This window comes from Doryrhamphus excisus, chromosome 5, assembly GCF_030265055.1.
Source record: "Doryrhamphus excisus isolate RoL2022-K1 chromosome 5, RoL_Dexc_1.0, whole genome shotgun sequence".
NCBI classification, from domain to species: Eukaryota; Metazoa; Chordata; class Actinopteri; order Syngnathiformes; family Syngnathidae; genus Doryrhamphus; species Doryrhamphus excisus.
The window spans coordinates 24,237,569-24,256,496 of NC_080470.1; the positions used below are offsets into that span (position 1 = coordinate 24,237,569).

At 46.3% G+C, this 18,928-nt stretch overlaps 3 protein-coding genes across 8 annotated transcripts in view; 2 read left to right on the forward strand and 1 right to left on the reverse strand.

The window, feature by feature from the left end:
• The window catches only part of LOC131130102 (BTB/POZ domain-containing protein KCTD1-like), a 46,574-nt gene extending 43,487 nt beyond the window's left edge, over positions 1–3,087 (forward strand). For all 3 annotated transcript variants that reach the window (XM_058074254.1, XM_058074252.1, XM_058074253.1), the window contains 2 exons: positions 262–1,585; positions 1,692–3,087. The gene's annotated coding sequence lies outside the window, so the exon portion shown is untranslated. The remainder of the gene's footprint in view (positions 1–261; positions 1,586–1,691) is intronic.
• ddx10 (DEAD (Asp-Glu-Ala-Asp) box polypeptide 10) lies at positions 77–3,082 on the reverse strand. Its single transcript, XM_058074251.1, has 2 exons — positions 1,656–3,082; positions 77–1,548 (listed from the first exon to the last, which is right to left on the reverse strand). Exons 1-2 carry the CDS (start codon positions 2,997–2,999, stop codon positions 379–381), a joined length of 2,514 nt encoding a protein of 837 aa, XP_057930234.1. The 5' UTR covers positions 3,000–3,082; the 3' UTR covers positions 77–378.
• Positions 3,088–3,211: 124 nt separating the features above from the next.
• Positions 3,212–18,928, forward strand: part of szt2 (SZT2 subunit of KICSTOR complex) — a 38,366-nt gene continuing 22,649 nt past the window's right edge. For 3 of the 4 annotated variants that reach the window (XM_058074099.1, XM_058074103.1, XM_058074100.1), the window contains exons 1-35: positions 3,212–3,493; positions 4,334–4,459; positions 5,297–5,470; positions 5,556–5,726; positions 5,810–5,938; positions 6,079–6,241; positions 6,526–6,632; positions 6,710–6,920; positions 6,989–7,159; positions 7,233–7,464; positions 7,549–7,678; positions 8,612–8,757; positions 8,830–8,982; positions 9,258–9,372; positions 9,543–9,748; positions 9,821–10,057; positions 10,139–10,217; positions 10,346–10,434; positions 10,506–10,674; positions 10,755–10,872; positions 12,358–12,471; positions 12,547–12,750; positions 14,200–14,297; positions 14,414–14,552; positions 14,626–14,949; positions 15,139–15,334; positions 15,492–15,539; positions 16,058–16,185; positions 16,421–16,688; positions 16,778–16,943; positions 17,341–17,433; positions 17,612–17,690; positions 17,853–18,143; positions 18,575–18,710; positions 18,781–18,897. In XM_058074099.1, the coding sequence (XP_057930082.1) occupies positions 3,470–3,493; positions 4,334–4,459; positions 5,297–5,470; positions 5,556–5,726; positions 5,810–5,938; positions 6,079–6,241; positions 6,526–6,632; positions 6,710–6,920; positions 6,989–7,159; positions 7,233–7,464; positions 7,549–7,678; positions 8,612–8,757; positions 8,830–8,982; positions 9,258–9,372; positions 9,543–9,748; positions 9,821–10,057; positions 10,139–10,217; positions 10,346–10,434; positions 10,506–10,674; positions 10,755–10,872; positions 12,358–12,471; positions 12,547–12,750; positions 14,200–14,297; positions 14,414–14,552; positions 14,626–14,949; positions 15,139–15,334; positions 15,492–15,539; positions 16,058–16,185; positions 16,421–16,688; positions 16,778–16,943; positions 17,341–17,433; positions 17,612–17,690; positions 17,853–18,143; positions 18,575–18,710; positions 18,781–18,897 (5,351 nt within the window). In that variant the 5' untranslated portion in view covers positions 3,212–3,469. The remainder of the gene's footprint in view (positions 3,494–4,333; positions 4,460–5,296; positions 5,471–5,555; positions 5,727–5,809; positions 5,939–6,078; positions 6,242–6,525; positions 6,633–6,709; positions 6,921–6,988; positions 7,160–7,232; positions 7,465–7,548; positions 7,679–8,611; positions 8,758–8,829; positions 8,983–9,257; positions 9,373–9,542; positions 9,749–9,820; positions 10,058–10,138; positions 10,218–10,345; positions 10,435–10,505; positions 10,675–10,754; positions 10,873–12,357; positions 12,472–12,546; positions 12,751–14,199; positions 14,298–14,413; positions 14,553–14,625; positions 14,950–15,138; positions 15,335–15,491; positions 15,540–16,057; positions 16,186–16,420; positions 16,689–16,777; positions 16,944–17,340; positions 17,434–17,611; positions 17,691–17,852; positions 18,144–18,574; positions 18,711–18,780; positions 18,898–18,928) is intronic. The other variant, XM_058074102.1, reaches the window with a different exon arrangement.

Genomic DNA, 18,928 nt, shown 5'->3' on the forward strand with positions numbered 1-18,928 from the left:
TCCATCTTTAAATAGAAGGTACACGTGTTTCCAAAGCTTCTCGGGTTAGATGATGTCGTTATGAAGAAAATAAACTGCCAATACACATTTGTGATAATGATAACTTTATATAGAAGTATCCAGGATAAATGTACATCGAGGACATAATTAACAATCTTGTCGGGTATGACAGAAAAGTACAGTTCACCTTGTACATAAATGGCAAAAAAGTTTATTTTGACACCAAAATGTCCTAACATGAATGTTGCTGTCCCTCTGAAGGATGGCAGTCATGTGACATGACGATGACAACGATGATGATGATGATGATTAAAAGGAAAGAAAATGTCCCCAACATGCGGACAGTGGGCGGGGTCAGCGTGCCATCAGGAGTGTTGATTACGTCCGTCCAGCCAGCAGCTGCAGGACCAGCTCCTCGTCCTCAGCCAGAGACAGTCCCGTGTCCAGCGTTGTGTGTTCCTCATCCTGCTGCCTCACCTTCTTCTTCACAGCTGGGAGCTGCTCCTCTTCCTCACTGCTGCTGCTGTCACCGCTGTGGCTCCGTTTAGCGGGCCGAGCTTTATCCTCATCTTCGACCTCATCGTCTGAGCGGTGTCTGTCAGGATCCGGCAGGGTGCTAGGGTCAAACTCGTCCTCGCTGTCATTGGCCAGGTACGCCACCACCTCATCCTCTTCATCAGACTCGGGTTCTGGCTTCTTGCTGGCTTCCCTCTTGGCCGCCTTGGCCTTCAACTTTTGCTCACGATGTTTGGCCTTGATTTTGCGGCTGTACTCCTGCTTGTCAAACTCCTGGTCTTCTCTCTTCAGACGCTGCTTGGCTTTCTCCAAGTTGATCCCTGAGACCTCCTCTTCCTCTTCCTGCTGTTCCTCCTGGCCTGTGGCTGAGCGCTGCACTGGAGGCCAAAGCTGCCTGGCTTCTCCTTCCTCTGTGAACGCCACTTTTGTGTTGACCTTGAAGTTCCTCTTGAGGATCTTCTTGGCCTCTTTAAACTTTGTGGTTTTTTGATTTTTCTTGGTGGGGCTGTTGGTGGACTCCGGTCTCTCCTGGTCCTCCTCCAGGCTGAACACGTCCTTTCTTTTGACTGTCAGGAAGTCTAAGTCTCTGAGGTCGTCCTCATCGGCATCTTCACCCAAGAGCGTTTTGGCCTGACCCTCGTCATCTACCTCCTCATCCTCATCCTCCTCCTCATCATCACTTCCTTCAGCATCCTCTTCAGAATCAGACTCCTCCTTGTTTGGAACACCTCCTCTCAGCTGGGCTTTGAAACTGCGGAGCTCCTCATCCTCCTCAAACTGCTCCGCTTTCTCCGCCCTCTGTGCCTGAGCTTTGTTCAGGAAACGCACACGCGGCGCCACCGCTAGGCCCAGAGACAGCGCATATTCGTGAAGCTGGAGTTTGAAGATGTCAAACACCTCTTTGTTCCTCATCAGGAAGACGGAGCGCAGGTAGGAGACGAAACATCGCTGGGCACGCTCCTTCTGCTCCTTCTCCTGGGCCAGGAAGGCCTCCAGCTTCTGCTGAACATTCTGAAGCTTCTCTGGATTCACCTGGAAACAATCAATCCCCATGAAACCACACGTCTCTGTGAGTAACTCACCGTGCATCTACAAATTGTAATCAAATCTACTCAGTGATTTATTAACTGAGGCCTCACCTGGATCTTGTTGATGGGCACCTTCTTCTCCTGCAGCTGTCCAACCATGCCCTTCTCCTCTGAGGGGAGGAGCAGAAGCAGCGCCTCTCCGCCCTCCTTGTACCTGGCTGTGCGTCCCACTCTGTGGATGTAGGTGTCAGCGTCTTCGGGACAGTCGTACTGCAGCACCCAGTTGACAGCAGGAAAGTCCAGGCCTCTGGCAGCGATGTCGGTGGCAAACAGCACGGCGCTCTTCTTTCGGATGAAGTCGTTGTAGACCTCCACCCTCTTCATCTGCTGCTGCTTACCATGGAGGGCCAGAATCGGCATGCCCGGTCGGAGACGGCAGAAGATTCGAAATAGGTACTGCACCTCCTTGCAGCACGCGAAAAAGACAATGACCTTCTTTTTCAGGTGGCTTCGAATGAAGGAGTAGAGCATGTTGACCTTGGTGTGGAGCTCACACACCACGTAGCTCTGCTCCAGGGTGGCTGGGGTGCTGAACTTTGCCTTCTCGTGGACCCACACGTACTCCGGGTCCTTCAAGCTGAGCCGAGCCAGGTCTTTGATGGACTTGGTCTGCGTGGCTGAGAAGAGCAGCGTCTGGCGGGTCTTGGGAAGGTTCTCCACGATGGCATTCAGTGTGTCTGCAAAGCCCATGTCCAGGATGCGGTCGGCTTCGTCCAGCACCAGCATGTGCAGGTTGGAGGCGTGGAAGGTGGCCGTCTCGTCCATGTGCTGGAGAAGCCGCCCTGGGGTGCAGATGACGATGTTGGTGTGGTGGATCTTCTCCGACTCGCCCTTCAGCTCCTTCCCACCTATGATGAGCCCTGCGGAGAAGTCATGGTTCTTGCCCACCTTACGAAGCACCACAAATGTCTGGTAGGCCAGCTCCCTTGTGGGGGAGATGATGAGGGCACCCAGGCCGTCCAAGGAGCTCCATTGCTGGCGGTACAGACACTCCAACACAGGTATTAAAAAGGCTAAAGTCTTTCCAGAGCCCGTTTTGGCGGCGCCGAGAATGTCCTTGCCCTGCAGGGCGAGGCCGATGGTCTGTCTCTGGATCTCCGTGGGCTGCCTGTACTGCCACTCCTGCAGACCAAGCAGGGTCTTCTTGGAAATGGGAAAATCTGAGAACTTAATGACATCTTTGGTGTTTATGTCACTGTACTTGCTCACAAGCTTGTCTATGTTCTCTCGCTCGACCTGCCAGTCTGGCTTTTTCTTCTGCCGTCGTTCCTGTTTAACGCGAGATTTCGTGATGTTGTATTTCTTCTTCCATTTCTCGAAGCTTTCGATGGGATCTGCCGTGTCTGACACATCTACCGATTTTGGTTTATTCCCGTAAGAACCTTTTTTCTCCATTTTTAAACATACGGGCTGCTAAAAAAAAAGTCAAGTCGACTGTGTTGATCAGCATGGCAAACACGATCCGAAGTGATGACATCATCAACATGCGCCACTTTTTTTTAAAATCTAAACTTTATTAAACAAAGGAGCGAAACATGACTAACTTATTGGATATTTTAAGATGATGCTAATATTGTCCATTAATAATTAACAACTACTTTTTCATAGTATTTAATGTATAAGAATACAAATCTCATTTGACAGATTAGAACGGCGGAGCTTCGGTGGCACTCCGAACCAAAAGGTGGCGGTAGTGCATAAGAGAGCTTGTCCCAGCCGCCACGACGAGACCTGAAGAAGAAGACAACAGCAGTCAAGCTATAGCATGACAAACAAGACAAGACTCGTCATTCTGGACCACCATAAGTTCGTATCTGTTATTTAAGGACCGACAACATCCCTGCAGCCCCTATGAAACGCAAGGCATGGCAGAGACACAGGACAATGAGGTATTGACGGCTTTAGTCCACCGCAAAATAATGAGTTAGGCTGGCAAAAGTGGTGCACCATAATATGACTTGTATGTTGGTGGTGGTAGTAAATATAAAAACAACAGTAGGAAATGTTTTTTGGGCACTTACAGCGCAGCTTAAATGTTCGTCCAAAGTTATTTCACAAACCATTCTTAGAGTAATAACATAGACAGTTTTATGCAGTGTTTGACTGTAAATGCTGTAAATTGTGGCCTGTGATATTTATTTACTTAACTAGAGTGAGCACCAGACTTTTACTAGGAATATGTTGTTAGATAGGAGGTCTATAATTAGATATGTTGTTTTATTAATTAATACATATAAATAACAAAGGCAAGTAAACTTTTTGTATATCACTATTTAAAAGCAGCAATCACTTCACTATGCGTGAATCATATACAAATGACACATATAAAACACATACAAATAATAAAAATAAGCAATAAACAGTAAAATTGTATCAATGTCTAATACAGGTAAAAAAAAAAAAAAAAAGACGAAAGAAGTGGGGGGTCTATGCTGCTCATTTCATATGGGGGCACTAATATCAGTAAGTTGTGTACAAGTTAGATCTCATAGTCTCCTCCCCGACCACGCCGACTGTGTTGTGATTGGTCAAGGGTCAGGTCCAGATCATTTTGTGTAAATTGTGTGATGTTCTTGTACATGACAAATCACAGCATAAAAATTAAGGCATAAACTTAAACACACCGACACACATCTTGTCTTTAAACCCCCAAAAGAGCGTCACTGTATATGGTTTAGTTTCTTTGTGACTATTCAAAGTTTCTGTGGTGAATGTTTGTGATACCCCAGGTGGAGGAGGCCGATCACATCTACCTGTTGATGAAGGAAGAATATCGAATATCCAGGAACGTGCGTTTGGCCTGGTTTTTGGGTAAGCTCAACCAAGTCATCTGGCCCGCCTCCAGGCCAGAGCTGGTGAGTTTGTTTGCTTCTTATTTTTCTTCCTTTCTTCCTTATGTTCATACTGTGTCCATGTCATGTCTATGTCCATACTGCTTTTCAGGAAGGGGGCATATCCTAAATTTGACTTTTCACACATATGTACAGTATATGTACAGCATGTTTAAAATGTAGTACTGTTGTTCTGCTTGATAAGGAAGTGTCATATCATGAGGTTGGTCTGTTATCCTCTGTTTTATTTTTACTTCTCTCCTAAAGCTGGTGAACAGTTGAGTATGAAAACGTCACAAGAGATCGTTAGAATTTCTCACATCACAACTTGCCGCTTCTGGCAACCGCTTCTCAGTATTCTTCCCTCTTCTCAGCTTTTTCATGAAAATGGCAGCCAGAAAATATTTTTTCGAGTTATAAGAATTGTATATCTAAGCCAGAGTAAGGCAGAAAAGAGAAGGTTTTTGGTTTAGGGACGCCATGGCCAATGAAATGCTTTGCTGGGAAGAAATGCATGATGGGAAGTTGTTAAAATAGTTGTTTTTCTTTCCAAACTCATTGGTACATGTATTATATATTTCATACCTACCTTTTGAGTGTTAAGTTGCTGCACGGTGATTTTAGTGTTTTTAGTGTTCCTGCGATTTCCGATGGGTTAGCTTGTTGTGACTTTCACGGACTTGTGCGCACCGCAATATGCATTTTATGATGTGGACATGTACGGCTTTTAGTCCGGTGCAACTAATATATATGTACAAAACTGGTTTTCTCTCTAAATTCAGTGGGTGCTGCATCCTATCCATTTTTACTTTTACTTTTTTAATTACGGTAAATATATATTTTTGTAACTTTCACTCACAGCTGAACTCTGACAACGAGTTAGACTTGCTGAGTATATTACCCAAAGGATGGCAGCAAGACTTCTCGGTATCCCCCCATCCCTCCATGTTGATGCCTTCCACTCGTGCCACCTTCCTGGCCCGCAGGTACCGCTTCATCATCGAGATGGACCTCAGCCCCTCCACAGGGATTGTGGTAAGTTCTGCTCTTGGTCTTGCTTGTGGACACACAATCACAATTGCTAATTTTTCTAATCAATGATTTGTGTGTTGTTTCCCAGGATGACAGCACAGGAGAGATGATATTTGATGAGGTGTTTCACGCCTTGTCGAGGTGTCTGGCTGGTCTAGTTCAACCCTTCAAGGTTCCCGGAACCGATCAGCTATTCAAGCCAAAGATTTTCATCACTATCCTGGTGTATTCGTCCATTTTTGGCCTTGCATCCCATCAGGTTTTTTTTTTTTAACAGTGGACTTTCATTCAATTTAAGTTTTCGTGTTTTTCCTCAAAGTTCAACTCGTATTGCATGTGCAGGTTTTGGTGCAGGGCTGTCAGCTGGACCGAACGGACCTCGGTGAGTTTCTGCATCACATCTACCAGCAGCTCAAAGCAGTAGAGAGCAACATTGCGGACGTCCTGAATCAGCAGCACGAAGCGCCAAGTGTACGTAAACAGCGCACACATTTACACACGTGTGGTGGAAGTCCGTGTGGAGTTATTTCATTGACTATTTACAGAGCCAACAATTGTATCTAGTCTGTGGCTCGTATTTAACACAAAGTCCCATTCTGTTTCACCTTTAGAGTGTGGAGTCAGGCCAAAGCTCAGGTCTCCATAGCAACAACCTGGACGAGCAGCCTCACAGGCGGCAGGGCATCTCTATGGTGTCAGCGGACATGGGACTGGTTAGCATGGTGCGCCAAGGCATCCTAGCCCTGCAGCTGCTGCCACCCAACTCCAGTGCGGGTATGTTGGCCGTCATGACGCAATTTAAAGGGGCCCTTTTCCGCTCATTTTAGGCATTTAAAAATTATATTTGATTCCAGTCGGGCACTAGAAGAAGTTTTTTTTTCATAAAATACTCCATAAATATCCAGATGTGTTGAGAGCTCCAGCCCACTGCCACCGCTCAAACCCTAGAGAAAAATTGCATATAATTGGGTGAATTTTAGAGAATCCAGTTTTGAACATTTTCAACATATGAATGCTTGGTCCTGTGACATGCAGCGATTGCTTCCTGTGTGTGCCAGGCATCATCATCATCACAGATGGCGTGATGAGCGTTCCTGATGTTGTCGTGTGTGAAACGCTGCTGAATCAGTTACGAAGTGGAACCATCGCCTGCTCCTTTGTGCAGGTTCTCACACACATGTCAGGTCACGCTTTAACTCTGCAAGAACATCAATGACAAAGATGCCGTCCTTCCTTGTTCAGGTGGGCGGGGCCTACTCCTATGACTGCAGTTTCGGCTACATCCCCAACGTGGAGCTCATGAAGTTCATCTCGCTCGCCACTTTCGGCTCTTACCTCCCCAGCTGTCCTCAGCTGGACCTGGACAGCCAGGAGATGAACGCCTACCACAAGGCCTTCCTGACCTACTCATTCCTCAAGTCCCCCGAGTCCATGAACTCTGAGTACTTCTGCGGTGAGACACAAATTCATACAAGATGTTTTGTACATGATCAGCAATACCTAAAAGGCAACATTTCATAGTTTCCCAGCACAAGCTGTTTAACGAACACCTGGTGTCAGCGAGTGGGAACCCGGCGCTGGTCATGAGGAGGAAGAAGCATACGGAGAAAGAAGTCCATGCTTATTTGATCAGCGTGGTATCTGTGCGGCTGAGAGAGGGCTACACCATCCGAGAGATCAGCCTCACGAAAGGTTGGGTGTCAATCTGGGCTGAAATGACAAGAGAATGTAATAATCTTCACGTGTTGTCCTCCTGCTCCTCCAGGTGGGACCCAGCTGGAGGTCAAGCTGGTGCTGCTGTGGAAGCACAACATGCACATTGAGTACCTGGCAGCTGCTTCCTGGCCGCTGGACCCCAACAAGCGCACCACCCGGGTGGAGGTCACCATGGAGGGAAGCTATGACATCCTGCACGATATCAGCTGCACGCAGAGAAAGCCCATCACCAGCCCCTACCGCACCTCCGTCATCCGCCGCTTCTGGAACACACTGCAGAGGTACAGAGATGTCAAACACAAGAACAAAGAAAGAAAAAACCTGCTAAATCAGATCTGAGTTTTCACCAGCCACCTTTTCCTCAGCATCAACCAGACGGATCAGATGTTGGTGCATCTGCAGTCCTTTAATTCCATACCGGAGAACTACACCATTCCAGAGAGCACCAAAAACGGAGTTCCTCTCTTCTACATCCCTCCTGGTTCGACCACCCCGGTAATGGAAACGCTCTGCATTGGTTTGTTTGACCGTGAGCTGTGCTTAGCAGTGTGAATTGAGGTCACGATGTGTCATGTGATTGAACATTGCTAGGACCTGCCCTTTTTTTAGCAGGATGAAGATTCCTTTGTTCTACCAGATGTGAAATAATGCTAGTACAATTGCAATGCCAGCACTGGAGGGAACGTTAGCCCGCTAGCCAAGGTGTGGCGGTCTCCAAAGTGAAACTGAGTTCCTCTTCCTGCTGTGGAGGCGGCCCCAATGATCAGGACATTTCCCGTGAACTGTTTGTTGGTGTGGCGGCACAGCGGTCTGGTGGTTAGTGCGCAGACCTCACAGCTAGGAGACCAGGGTTCGGTCCCCGCCCTCGGCCATCTCTGTGTGGAGTTTGCATGTTCTTCCCGTGCATGCGTGGGTTTTCTCCGGGTACTCCGGTTTCCTCCCACATTCCAAAAACATGCTAGGTTAATTGGCCACTCCAAATAGGTATGAATGCGAGTGTGAATGGTTGTTTGTCTATATGTGATTGGCTGGCGACCAGTCCAGGGTGTACCCCGCCTCTCGCCCGAAGACAGCTGGGATAGGCTCCAGCACCCCCCGCGACCCTCGGAAAAAGCGGTAGAAAATGAATGAATGAATGAATGTTTGTTGGTGTATTGGTCTGATCTGGTTTTAACCAATCTTAGCGAGTAGGCTGGTCTTCTAAACCAGCCGACATGATGGAGACTCATAATGAAATGTGTGTGAGAGATTAATTTTTAAAAAAGGGCGTTGTTCCCAGTAAAAGTCTTGTGAGTGTGTTATCGCTCTGTTATAGATAAGCACATATATGTTGCTAAATATTCTATTGCAACAACAGGATAAATGTGGCAACGGATGGATGAGTTGTGAAGTTTTAGTCCTTCATAAGGTGACATTCCTTCTTCCCAGGTTCTTTCTCTGCAGCACAGCAGCTCCAAAGACTCCTCCCAGTCCCAGTTCGCCTCCTACTGGAAGCCCATCCTGTCCATGGATGCCAACTTTTGGCAGAGATGGCTGCACATGCATCGCATCACCATCATCCTGGAGCATGACCTGTAAGACGTCCACCATACAATTCTATGCAACTCGTTAGCGTACTCCTCCAACATCATGTAATGTCCGAGCAGGCCTGTGCCCAAACACCTTCACACAGCTGGCAACAACGGCCGCTACAGCACCATCCAGTGTCGCATCTCCCACTCTGCGCTCACATCTCTGCTGAGGGACTGGAGCAGCTTCGTGCTGGTGGAGGGATACTCTTACGTCAAACTCATATACAGGTGACACATTGCCAGAGATGTATCCATTTAACAAGTTGTGTGCACAAAAAGGGCTGCACTAAAAATAGACATGAGTCGATTCACACTAAAATTCAATCAAATTTCTAAATACTGACTATTTTATTTACTTGTGTTGGTGCCGTGGTCCTTGCTGTGTTGGTGTACCTAATCAAGTGGTGTGTGATGTACAAGGTTTTAACCAGTGGAACTCAAGTGGAGGAAAACAAGAAGAAAAAAAGTTCATCAAATTTGAGATCCACATTCTGTGTCCACAGTTCACCTGACCAGCCTCCCACCTCCTTCTATCTGGTGCGTCTCATTTCCAAGACCCCCTGCATGGTGCTGAGACTGGGCTTCCCAATTGGAACGGCAGCACATGTTCGAAACAAGGTAGAGAGAGCTAACGTCTCTACGAATCTCGAGTTGTAGACAATTCTATACCATGTATTGATACATTAGATGTATAAATCATCCTCGAATTATAACCGCCGCCCTAAATCACACAACTACTTAAGATGCAGGGATTGTATAGCAAGCTGCCATATTGTGTCTCCTGTAAGATTGTGGACGAGCTCAGAGAGCAGATCCTCAAGCTGCGCTTCCCACATCGCGTTCAAAACAAAGAGGCCACACCGAAGACCAAGCGGAAGGCCGTGGGACACCCCTCGCCATCCAAGTCTCCCTCCCTCTCCGCTCCCAAGCAGGCATTGTCAGACCGGCCGTGTGTGGTGGTACTCAACAAGCCACTGGAGAAGCTGCTCATCAGGTCAGTGGCTTATTCACGGATAACACACAAAGACAAAACAATGTTTCTTTTCACACTATTGTCAACCTGCAGGTACGAGAAGCTGCCGCTGGACTTCAGGACGCCCTTCATTCTAAGTATGGAGAACTCTGCGCAGCCCTCCAGCGGCACAGGGCCCCTCAACGTGGCAGCCAATCGCACCGCCTCGTCCACACTGGCGTCGCTGTCCCGCTACTTCCTGCACCGACGCTGGGTGTGGGCTGTGCAGAGCAGCCAAGGCCCGGCAGTGGCCATGCAAGCGGTCGCCCACATCCTGTCCATGTTGTCCGAGTGAGTCTGCACTCCTTTGTTTGCGTCGCTCTGTAACAATTGGTCTAAAATGATTGATTGATGTTACTGATGTGTTTGAAGGATCCGCCTGTCGGAGGGTTTTCATTTTGCTGCCAGTGGAGACGGCATCGTCAACATGGTCATCGAGCTGCCAATGAAAGTAAAGAATGCAACTTCACACCAACACAAGAGCACAAAGAGACTGTTTTTCTGTTTCAGTGATGTTGTGATGATGTAGTTATCCGCCATGGCGGCATTATAAACAAACGGCGTGACCTCTCTCTGCAGGGCATGTCGACCGAATCTGACCGAGAGAGTCACTCTTGTATTGTTCAGTACGTCCTCTTCCCCCCTCACGCTACCTCCACCAAGGACAGGTAAGATCTCATTCAAGCATCAAAGGCTGTGTTTTTTTTTTTTTTAAACACTCCCTGATTTCCCCCTGCAGCTTCTCCACAGACGATGACAATGACACAGAGGTGGAGCCCGTGGACGTGGATGTGGAGCTGAACCTGGTGACTGAGTGCTGGGTGGAGCCTCAGAGCGGCACGGTGACCAACTGCTTGGAGCAGCACCGCCACCTGCAGGGCCTCCGCTACCAGGAAGTGCCTCAAGCGGTGCGCACACCCCGTTTGCATACCGTGTGATACGTGAACGGGTGTTGCATCGTGTCTAAAAGCATTTCACTCCTTTTCAGATCTTCCCCAGAGATTTAGCATGTATGTCCACCATGATGACGTTTGAGTACCTCAGCCAGTTATGCCAGAACAAGGACCAGGTGTGTTCTTTGCCTGCTGGACTGAAGGACGTAAGAGGTAACAAAATATCATCATCACATTTCGGTATGGGTGGCATTATCCATCGTATATGCCACAGTCCTCACTAGGGTTGCGGGTATGCTGGAGTCTATCCCAGCTAACTTCAAGCAAGAGGCAGGGTACACCCTGGACTGGTCTCCAGTCAGGGCACATACAGTGGTGTGAAAAAATTCAGTTTTTTTTTTGCATGTTTCTCACACTTACATGTTTGGGATCATCATTAGTCATGACAACACAACTGAACACAAAATGCAGTTTTTAAATGAAAGTCTTTATTTTAAGGGAGAAAAATCCAAACCTACAGTACATGGCCCTGTGTGAAAGACTGTAGCTCCAGAGCAGAATGTGGTTGTATTGTCTGCAAATAATACCAGATTCAAGTCCTTTGTGACTTTACAGATGTCATTTATGTATATATTGAACAGTTTTGGTCCCGATATTGATCCCTGGGGAATGCCACACAATACTACTAGCTTGCAGATGTCTGTCTGCTAAGTAGCTTTGAACCCAGTTCAAAGCTGATCGTCTGATTCCGTATCTTTCTAATTTTGTAATTAGGATATTGTGATGAATTTTATCGAAGGCTTTTGTAAAATCTATAAATACTGCAGCTGTGCATTTTTGACAGTCTATAGCGTTTCCTCAGTGATTTCGATTAGTGCCAAGTTGAAAATGTTAGTTCTATATCCATATTGGCTGTCTCCTAGTAATTCATTCTTATCAATAAATTGTTCTAACTTATTGTAGAATAGCTTTACAATTATTATTTTTAAATTTTTGGTAAGGTGGAAACTGCTTGGTAGTTTGGAACTACTTTAGCTGTTTTTATGTTGTTAGGGGATATACCCGTCTGGAATGATAATCTACGGTCCGTTGATGTTTTGGCTTTACATTTCTTATCAATGATTTCCTTTTTTGTGACTTAAGTGAGGAACATGGAGTTGAGATTCATGTCTTTCATTTCATTCAATTGACATTCCCAAAGACTTTTAGGATCCTTTCTTCCAATTTTGGTCCAATATTTACAAAGTCGGGGGCAGTAGGTGGGGGCTAGGGGAAAATCATATAGGTTTGGTTATTTCTCTCTTACTAAAATTTAAAAACTGCATTTTGTGTTCAGTTGTGTTGTCATTGACTAATGTTTGCATTTCTTTGATGATCTGAAAGACAGGCATTCACACTCGCATTCATACCTACGCGCAATGTGGAGTTCCCGGTTACCCTAACATGCCTGTTTCTGGAATGTGGGGGAAACCCCAGTACCCGGACAAAACCCACACACACACACAGGGAGAACATGCAAACTCCACACAGAGATGCCCAACTGAGCTTGAAAGCTAGATCTTTCCTGACTGTGCAGCCAACATGCTAAGTGAATGGAATTATTGATCTATTATTACACAACATTGCCAACTTTAACACTGACGTCAATTCCTGCTCTGCATCTGGCAGATTATTTTTATGTGTCTCCTCTGGTTTCAGGAGAACCTTCCACTTCAGAGGAGAGCATTCACATGGTTCCCTTCCAGTTTGATCTCATTGAGCTACTCCCAAAGTGTCAGCAGGTGGAACTCTTCTTCCTCACATTCAGCACCGGTATAGTATTTATTTTGTTGCCGTGTCATCTAACTCACACTCACAACAGCTCACAGGGTTGTCATGTATTTACAGAAGTGGAGCTTGAGGAGCACCTCCGTAGCGCCCCCTGCTTGCCCAACGAGATTCTCCTCAGCCTCTTCCACTGCAGCCTGGAGCAGGAGCTCAGCGACAGAGAGATCCCCTTATCCCATGGCGACCATGCCGCCTTCATGCACCACATCCTGGAACGAGAACGGGACGGCCACTGTGCTCCTTTTGCCCTTCCTGTCATCAAAGGTGAGCTCTCAACTGTACGGCACATAGGTGGGTGGCTCCATCTAAATATTGATACGATCGATACCAATGGTAGTATTGGATCAATACTAATGTAATAAGTTCAATATTTTTCAGTTTTTAAATTTTTTTGTTGTGTTGATCCTTATGTTTATTATACAGTAGATCCCTGTTATTATATTTGGGGTTTGCAAAAAGGACAAAAAAAATGCAAGTATTTGAGACACCTGTAAAAAATGTCTGCTAGCATGATGTTGACCATCTCCAAATTTCAGATCAACATTTGCAATAAAAGTGACTGATATTAGGTTCGATTAAACTCCCAAACTGTCCCTTCTCTCTTCAATTGCTATTGTTCATACACGACACGATCCAGGTAAACCATAAATATGCCACACACACTTACTAAAAAGATTTAGTAAGTGTAATATGTATTGGTACTCTCCACTAAAGAATGATAATGTAAGATGAGTGATGACAGATGGACTCTGATTCACTGTGTAACCCTTAGCCTGGTCGTTGGGCTAGCCTTAGAGCAGGGGTCGGGAACCTTTTTGGCTAAGAGAGCCATGAAGGCCAGATATTTTAAAATGTGTATCTGTGAGAGCCATATACATTTTTTTAAACATTGAATGCAATAAAATGTGTGCATTTTTATGTAAGACCAACAGTTTTAGATATAATGGGCTCTAATTATGTAGACCAGGCACACTACCCCACGCCAATGGGGTGTGGCCAGCACACTTTCGTGAGCAGCGCAGTGTCTAATAATAAATCTAATACTTGTTGCCATTAATACAACTTCTGCTGCTGCATGGTTTTGCACCATACTCCGTACATGTATTTCATTCTTTTGGCCACCTTCGTCAGAAGGCTTGGTTCTGCAGCTTTAGCTAGGTGACTATTTGACTAAAGGAGGAAAGTTTATATTTACATGTTGACATCTCAATGACCGAGGTAGACTACCGCATTACCCAGTAATAATCGAGTTTTGGTGTTTGACCTGGAAAATATCATCAGGAAAGATAGATATGGTCGGCCGTATTGCAGTAGAAAATAAATGGACGGATTAAAATGCATAAGAAAGTTGTTGATTTTGAATATTATTTTTAACAGTCATTTCCGTGATGTTTACTTTAAAATGTTAGCAAAAATACATTTTTATTGTGGTAAGAAACGCTTGAGAGCCAGATACAGTCATCAAAAGAGCCCTACCTGGCTCCCGAGCCATAGGTTCCCTACCTCTGCCCTAGAGACTATCAGGTTACAGAAGGTGGTTCTCAAAGCAGCGTCTATATAATCCATACTGCTTGCCTGTTGTAATTCCAGTAACAACGTATGATCTATTAACTTGTGTTCATGGATTGACAGTGGAAAGGTCTGCAAATTTGTGCAGTCTTGAATGCTGAATTGCGAATGCGCTGGGTGTTGATAGAACTTTCTTTTCATCAGAAGAGTTTGTGAAGCTTCCAGACAGACAGGAAGTGATGTCTGCATTCCACACCCCTGGCAGCAGTAGAGAGATGATGGGATCCACTAGCACTTTACAAGTAATCCCGCAACACACTTTCAGATATTGGAATAGTCACAACACAGCTAATGTAAAACAACAGACCATGTTTTTCTCATGTTTATTGCTAATGTTTATTGTACGTGTGATTGGCAGAGTTTCACTAATGCAGACCTCGTGGATGAGGAGCCTCTGATGGGGGGACGGAGCTGCTCTGTGCCCCAGTGGAGGTGCTATGCCAAGCACATTAGTTCCCAGCAGATCTTACTCACCTTCCTGCCAGCCACCTTCACAGGTGCGACCCAATGAAACTTTAAGCACAGTGAAACTGGTGATGGGTTATTTTTTTAAGAACCGCATTTTGACAGATGTCCTGATGTTGATGTCATCGAGCTCGGAGGTGGATCCTTTGAGTAATGTCAGCACACAGGAAGACGACACTTTGACGCCCAGCAACAAGTCACAGGCCGACTCGCTGTCAGGTTCCATCAGTGGACTCGATAGGTTCGAGTCCAGCCTCGGTCTGGCTATTAAGATGAGAAGGAGCTCCAGCAGCGGCCACTTCAGCGCCAGGTCACCCTTGCTCTCGCCACGCTCTGAGGGTCAGCCAGGACCTGTTGATCCCCTGTTACTGGACCGGGACTGTTGGGACAGCAGGGTTTTGGAAACGGAGCCTGGAACGCCGAGCTCAGGTCAGTAAGATTTAGACCACCCATTCAAACACCAGTGTAAATGCTCCAATCATCTTCATTATTAGACTTTTATGACTCGCTTTGTAATGTGCTACACGCCGACAGCGCTGGAAGGGAACTGTATCAAGGCCGAGCAGTCACACCAGTGGAATAATGGATAAAACCACAGCTGTTCTGTGTCTCTTCCAGATCTGGGGGAAAAAGTTCATTTCACAGAACCACAGAGGTCTGATCTGCACAGCAGCTTCAGCCGGCAACTGTCTCAGCAGAGCATCGGCAGCCAGCTGAAGTGTCCCGTCTACGTGTACAACTGCTGCCTGGAGCTCTTGAAGGAGCAGCTGGTCCACCCCGGCACCAATCGCCAGCCTAGAGATGTCTTCTTCAGGTACGAAAACAATGACACGTCCCACAAATGCAGTGCACCATAACTTAATGTGGTGCTTCTGGGTACTGAATTGTGAAGAAGATAGTGACCATGACTGGAGCCATTGTCCTCACGTGTTAACTTGATGTCTCTCTGGTTGTCTTCATGGTGAGAATAGACCTCAAGAGGCTCAGTTCTGGCAGATGTCTCAGCAGATGAAGTTCAGGTAGACATTTTGGCCTCTGCACTCCTTCTCCCTCTGCTGAGGTGCTGCCTTCGGGAGCTTGCTTGTTTTTTCCACGCCGGAGTGCTTTTCAATCTCACAAGCTGCATTGTTTTTTTTGCATAGAGCTCATTTAGAAATGTTTAGGGAAGAGCGTGTAGACTTCACCAGCCACAACATTATGCATAGCAGTACAATCAATACGACAGCTCTAACATCAGCCCCTTCCTGGTGCCTCTATTCCACTTTGAGAATGTACAAATAACCTTTTATCTGGATCTGCACCAAAAGATTTTGCTCATGTGACCCCTCCCTACATTTGGATTTTGGAAATCACCAAACTGTTTTGTCTCCTGTGGTAACTAACGTACTAGGTAATCTTTGGAAACGTATGTAAATGAAACGTTTGCTTCTTGTTTTGTGCACTTGATCTGTGTTTTGCAACACGTTTTCTTTTCGTCATGTTCCTTTGCCACTATATGAGGCATTCACAGTCATACCCTCCTGCTGTCTTCCCACAGGTCGCTGTCTCAGGACCGCAGTAGTCCCTCACCATGGACCGACCTCCTGGCACACCCTCACAAACACAAAGAGCTGGCCCACTACTGCAGTCTGCTGCAGGAGCATTACCAGCAGTGCTTTGCCAAAGGTGAACACCCTGTGGAGACTGTCGGTCAATCACAAAAGGTTGAACTGAAGGCAACTGAATGCTAAAGCTCACTGTGGTGTGCCTCAAGGCTCCGTCATAGATCCCTCCTAATACTGGGATCCTGTTGACTTTAGGCTTAAGCCTGCAGTTATGACCACCAGCATTGTGGGAGTTAGTTTTTTCTTCGAGGGTTTGAATGCATCCCTGCCTAAGTCCTGTTCACTCTGGCTTTCAGGTGTCTATCGTAGCCTGCAGCAGTCCTACAGCATCAGCTCCCAAGATGTCCTGATGGCCATGGACTACTGTGAAGAATCTCTGCAGGAGATCGACGTCACCTCTTTCCTACAGACCCTCTGTGGACACATCAGGGTCTTCAGGGAGAATGGCCAGGTGGAGACCTGGCCTCAAAATGCAAAGCCCACAGGGAGGTCTGCAACCTTCATCATTGGAGAGGTTGAGGAAGAAAGGCCTGGTGCCAAGTCTGCCGTAGCCTCCTTGTCCAGGTATGGGCAAGGTGCAATGATGCTCAACCTGTTGTAGAGATGTTGCAGTTTTGTTAATTTGTATGTACTTTTGTGATATGTGGAAACAGCTTTGAGATGGAAGATTCCAGTGAAGTTGAAGCTCGAGGACCAGTGCCTGTATCCTCAATAATTGTGGATGAGTCCAAGACATCCAGGCTCCCAGTGTTCCCTCTGGAGGTGCTCCAGACGCATCCCACCTGTGACATGAGTCCAGATGTGCACAAAATAATCCAGGTGAACTCCCGGGGTAACAGAAAGACAGGGGTGCCCGAAGTGCCAGCGGTATTAAAAAGTGTTTGCCTCCTTCATGATTATTTTTTTGCATGTTTGCCACACGTATACGTATATTTAGTCTCAAAGTTTTAGAAATGGCTTTATAACCTTTTCCAGACTGATAGATCTCAATTAATCTCAGTTATGTCTTAACAGTGGGGGCAATCACTTTTTCACACAGGGCCATGTAGGTTTGGATTGTTTTTACTCCCTTAATAATATAAAAAGTGCCACGTTCAGTTGTGCTGTCGTTACTAAGTGAAAAATATCCGCCCGCATTCTGGGATTTTTTCATTGTGCAAATATCGCCGTAAAAATGTTTGTACACTTCAAAACTGATCTTCTTTAAACTCAACAGGAGAAATTCATGGGGATTGTGTCCCAGTATTTCAAACCTGTGCCTTCCAATCCACATTACTACTTCTACTGCCCGCCATCGTCCAAGAAAGAGGTGAGTCCCCAAGTTCTGCATCTTCATTGGCACCCACAAACATTCATTTCTACACATTTTCTCATCATGGAGTAGAAGGATTTTTTTGTCAATGTCTTTTACCTAATTCCTGATAGTGTGGTATGTCGGTGTCTAAGGTCATGTTGGTCTAAGGTCAAACTGTGCTTTGCTTCCACAGGAGGACTCAGAGGATGGTGAGATGGAGGAAAGGCCCAGCGAGGAGTTGCTGTCAGAAGCCGAGCAAGCTACTGAGGAAGGTGAGAAATAACTTTACATCCTCCAAATCGGTGAATTTACATGTTTTTGTCAGCTACAAAAGGTTATTAGTGTGCTTTGTTAAAACACTTTTTGGACATGAACACCCACAACTGATTTTCACTCATTTTCATTATAATGCCTTTTGTTGTATTTTGGTATAGAAATAACATCCGGGGGCGGTGTCACGACAGAGAGCGACAACGACTTGGTGGTGGAGTACGAGGACCACCCTGGCACCAGGACCCACACGGGTGGCGACGGCAGGTCGCACTCTGACTCAAACACCGTCAATCCAGACCAGGACTCTTTTAGCATCCTGGATGGAGACTCCTTGCTGGAGGCGGAGGGGCGGATGCTCGACATGCCACCGCTTTTCCTACATGTCACCTGTTCCGTCAACGCCAAGAGCTGCCATGGCTCCACCCCCATTCGCACACTGCCCACCTGCCTTGGTGAGCCATGATTGATTCATAAAACCTGATTGATTTTATAGACATATTACTATAACAATGGTAATTATGTTATAATACATATTATATTATGACTCCAGTTTCCTCCCACATTCCAAAAACATGCTAGGTTAATTGGCCACTCCAAACTGTCCATAGGTATGAATGTGAGTGTGAATGGTTGTTTGTCTATATGTGCCCTGTGATTGGCTGGCGACCAGTCCAGAGTGTACCCCGCCTCCCGCCCGAAGACAGTTGGGATAGGCTCCAGCACCCCTGCGAGCCTCATGAGGATAAGTGGTAGAAAATGAATGAATTAATGAATATTATATTATATTAATATGATATATTAACACTAAACGAACCCACTCACACAATCAAAATGCTCACTGAAGTGTGTGAATTAATACACAGCCTTAATATTGTGACTCCAGGTGAGATAATTTCCTGCCTGGATGACGCAGAGGCCTTACAGTCTGTGGACCTGAATGAGCTCTCGGTCACGTTGGACATCTTTGTACTGACTCTTCCTCTGGAAATTGAAGTGATGGGTGACTTTCATCACAACAGGTGAGCTGAGGCAGGTTGTCAGGTGTAATCGAAATCACCATTCATGTGATCGTCATATACGCATATGCAGGTACACCTCGGAGAGCAGCGTGTCTTTGAACCGCTCTCCAGCACAGCCGTCATCTTATCGGTCCGACGAGGAGCTGACAGCCGTGCTGGATGGCCTGAGGGGAGCTGACGTGGGCATGTGAGTTTCATTGTTCTACTGGCTGTCGTCA

Bases quoted from the DNA above. Each gene is read 5' to 3' on its own strand.
- ddx10 (XM_058074251.1), bottom strand. From the start codon at position 2,999: ATGGAGAAAAAAGGTTCTTACGGGAATAAACCAAAATCGGTAGATGTG. The intron at 1,549-1,655 runs GTGAGGCCTCAG...GATTGTTTCCAG, and splicing joins TGCCCATCAACAAGATCCAG to GTGAATCCAGAGAAGCTTCA.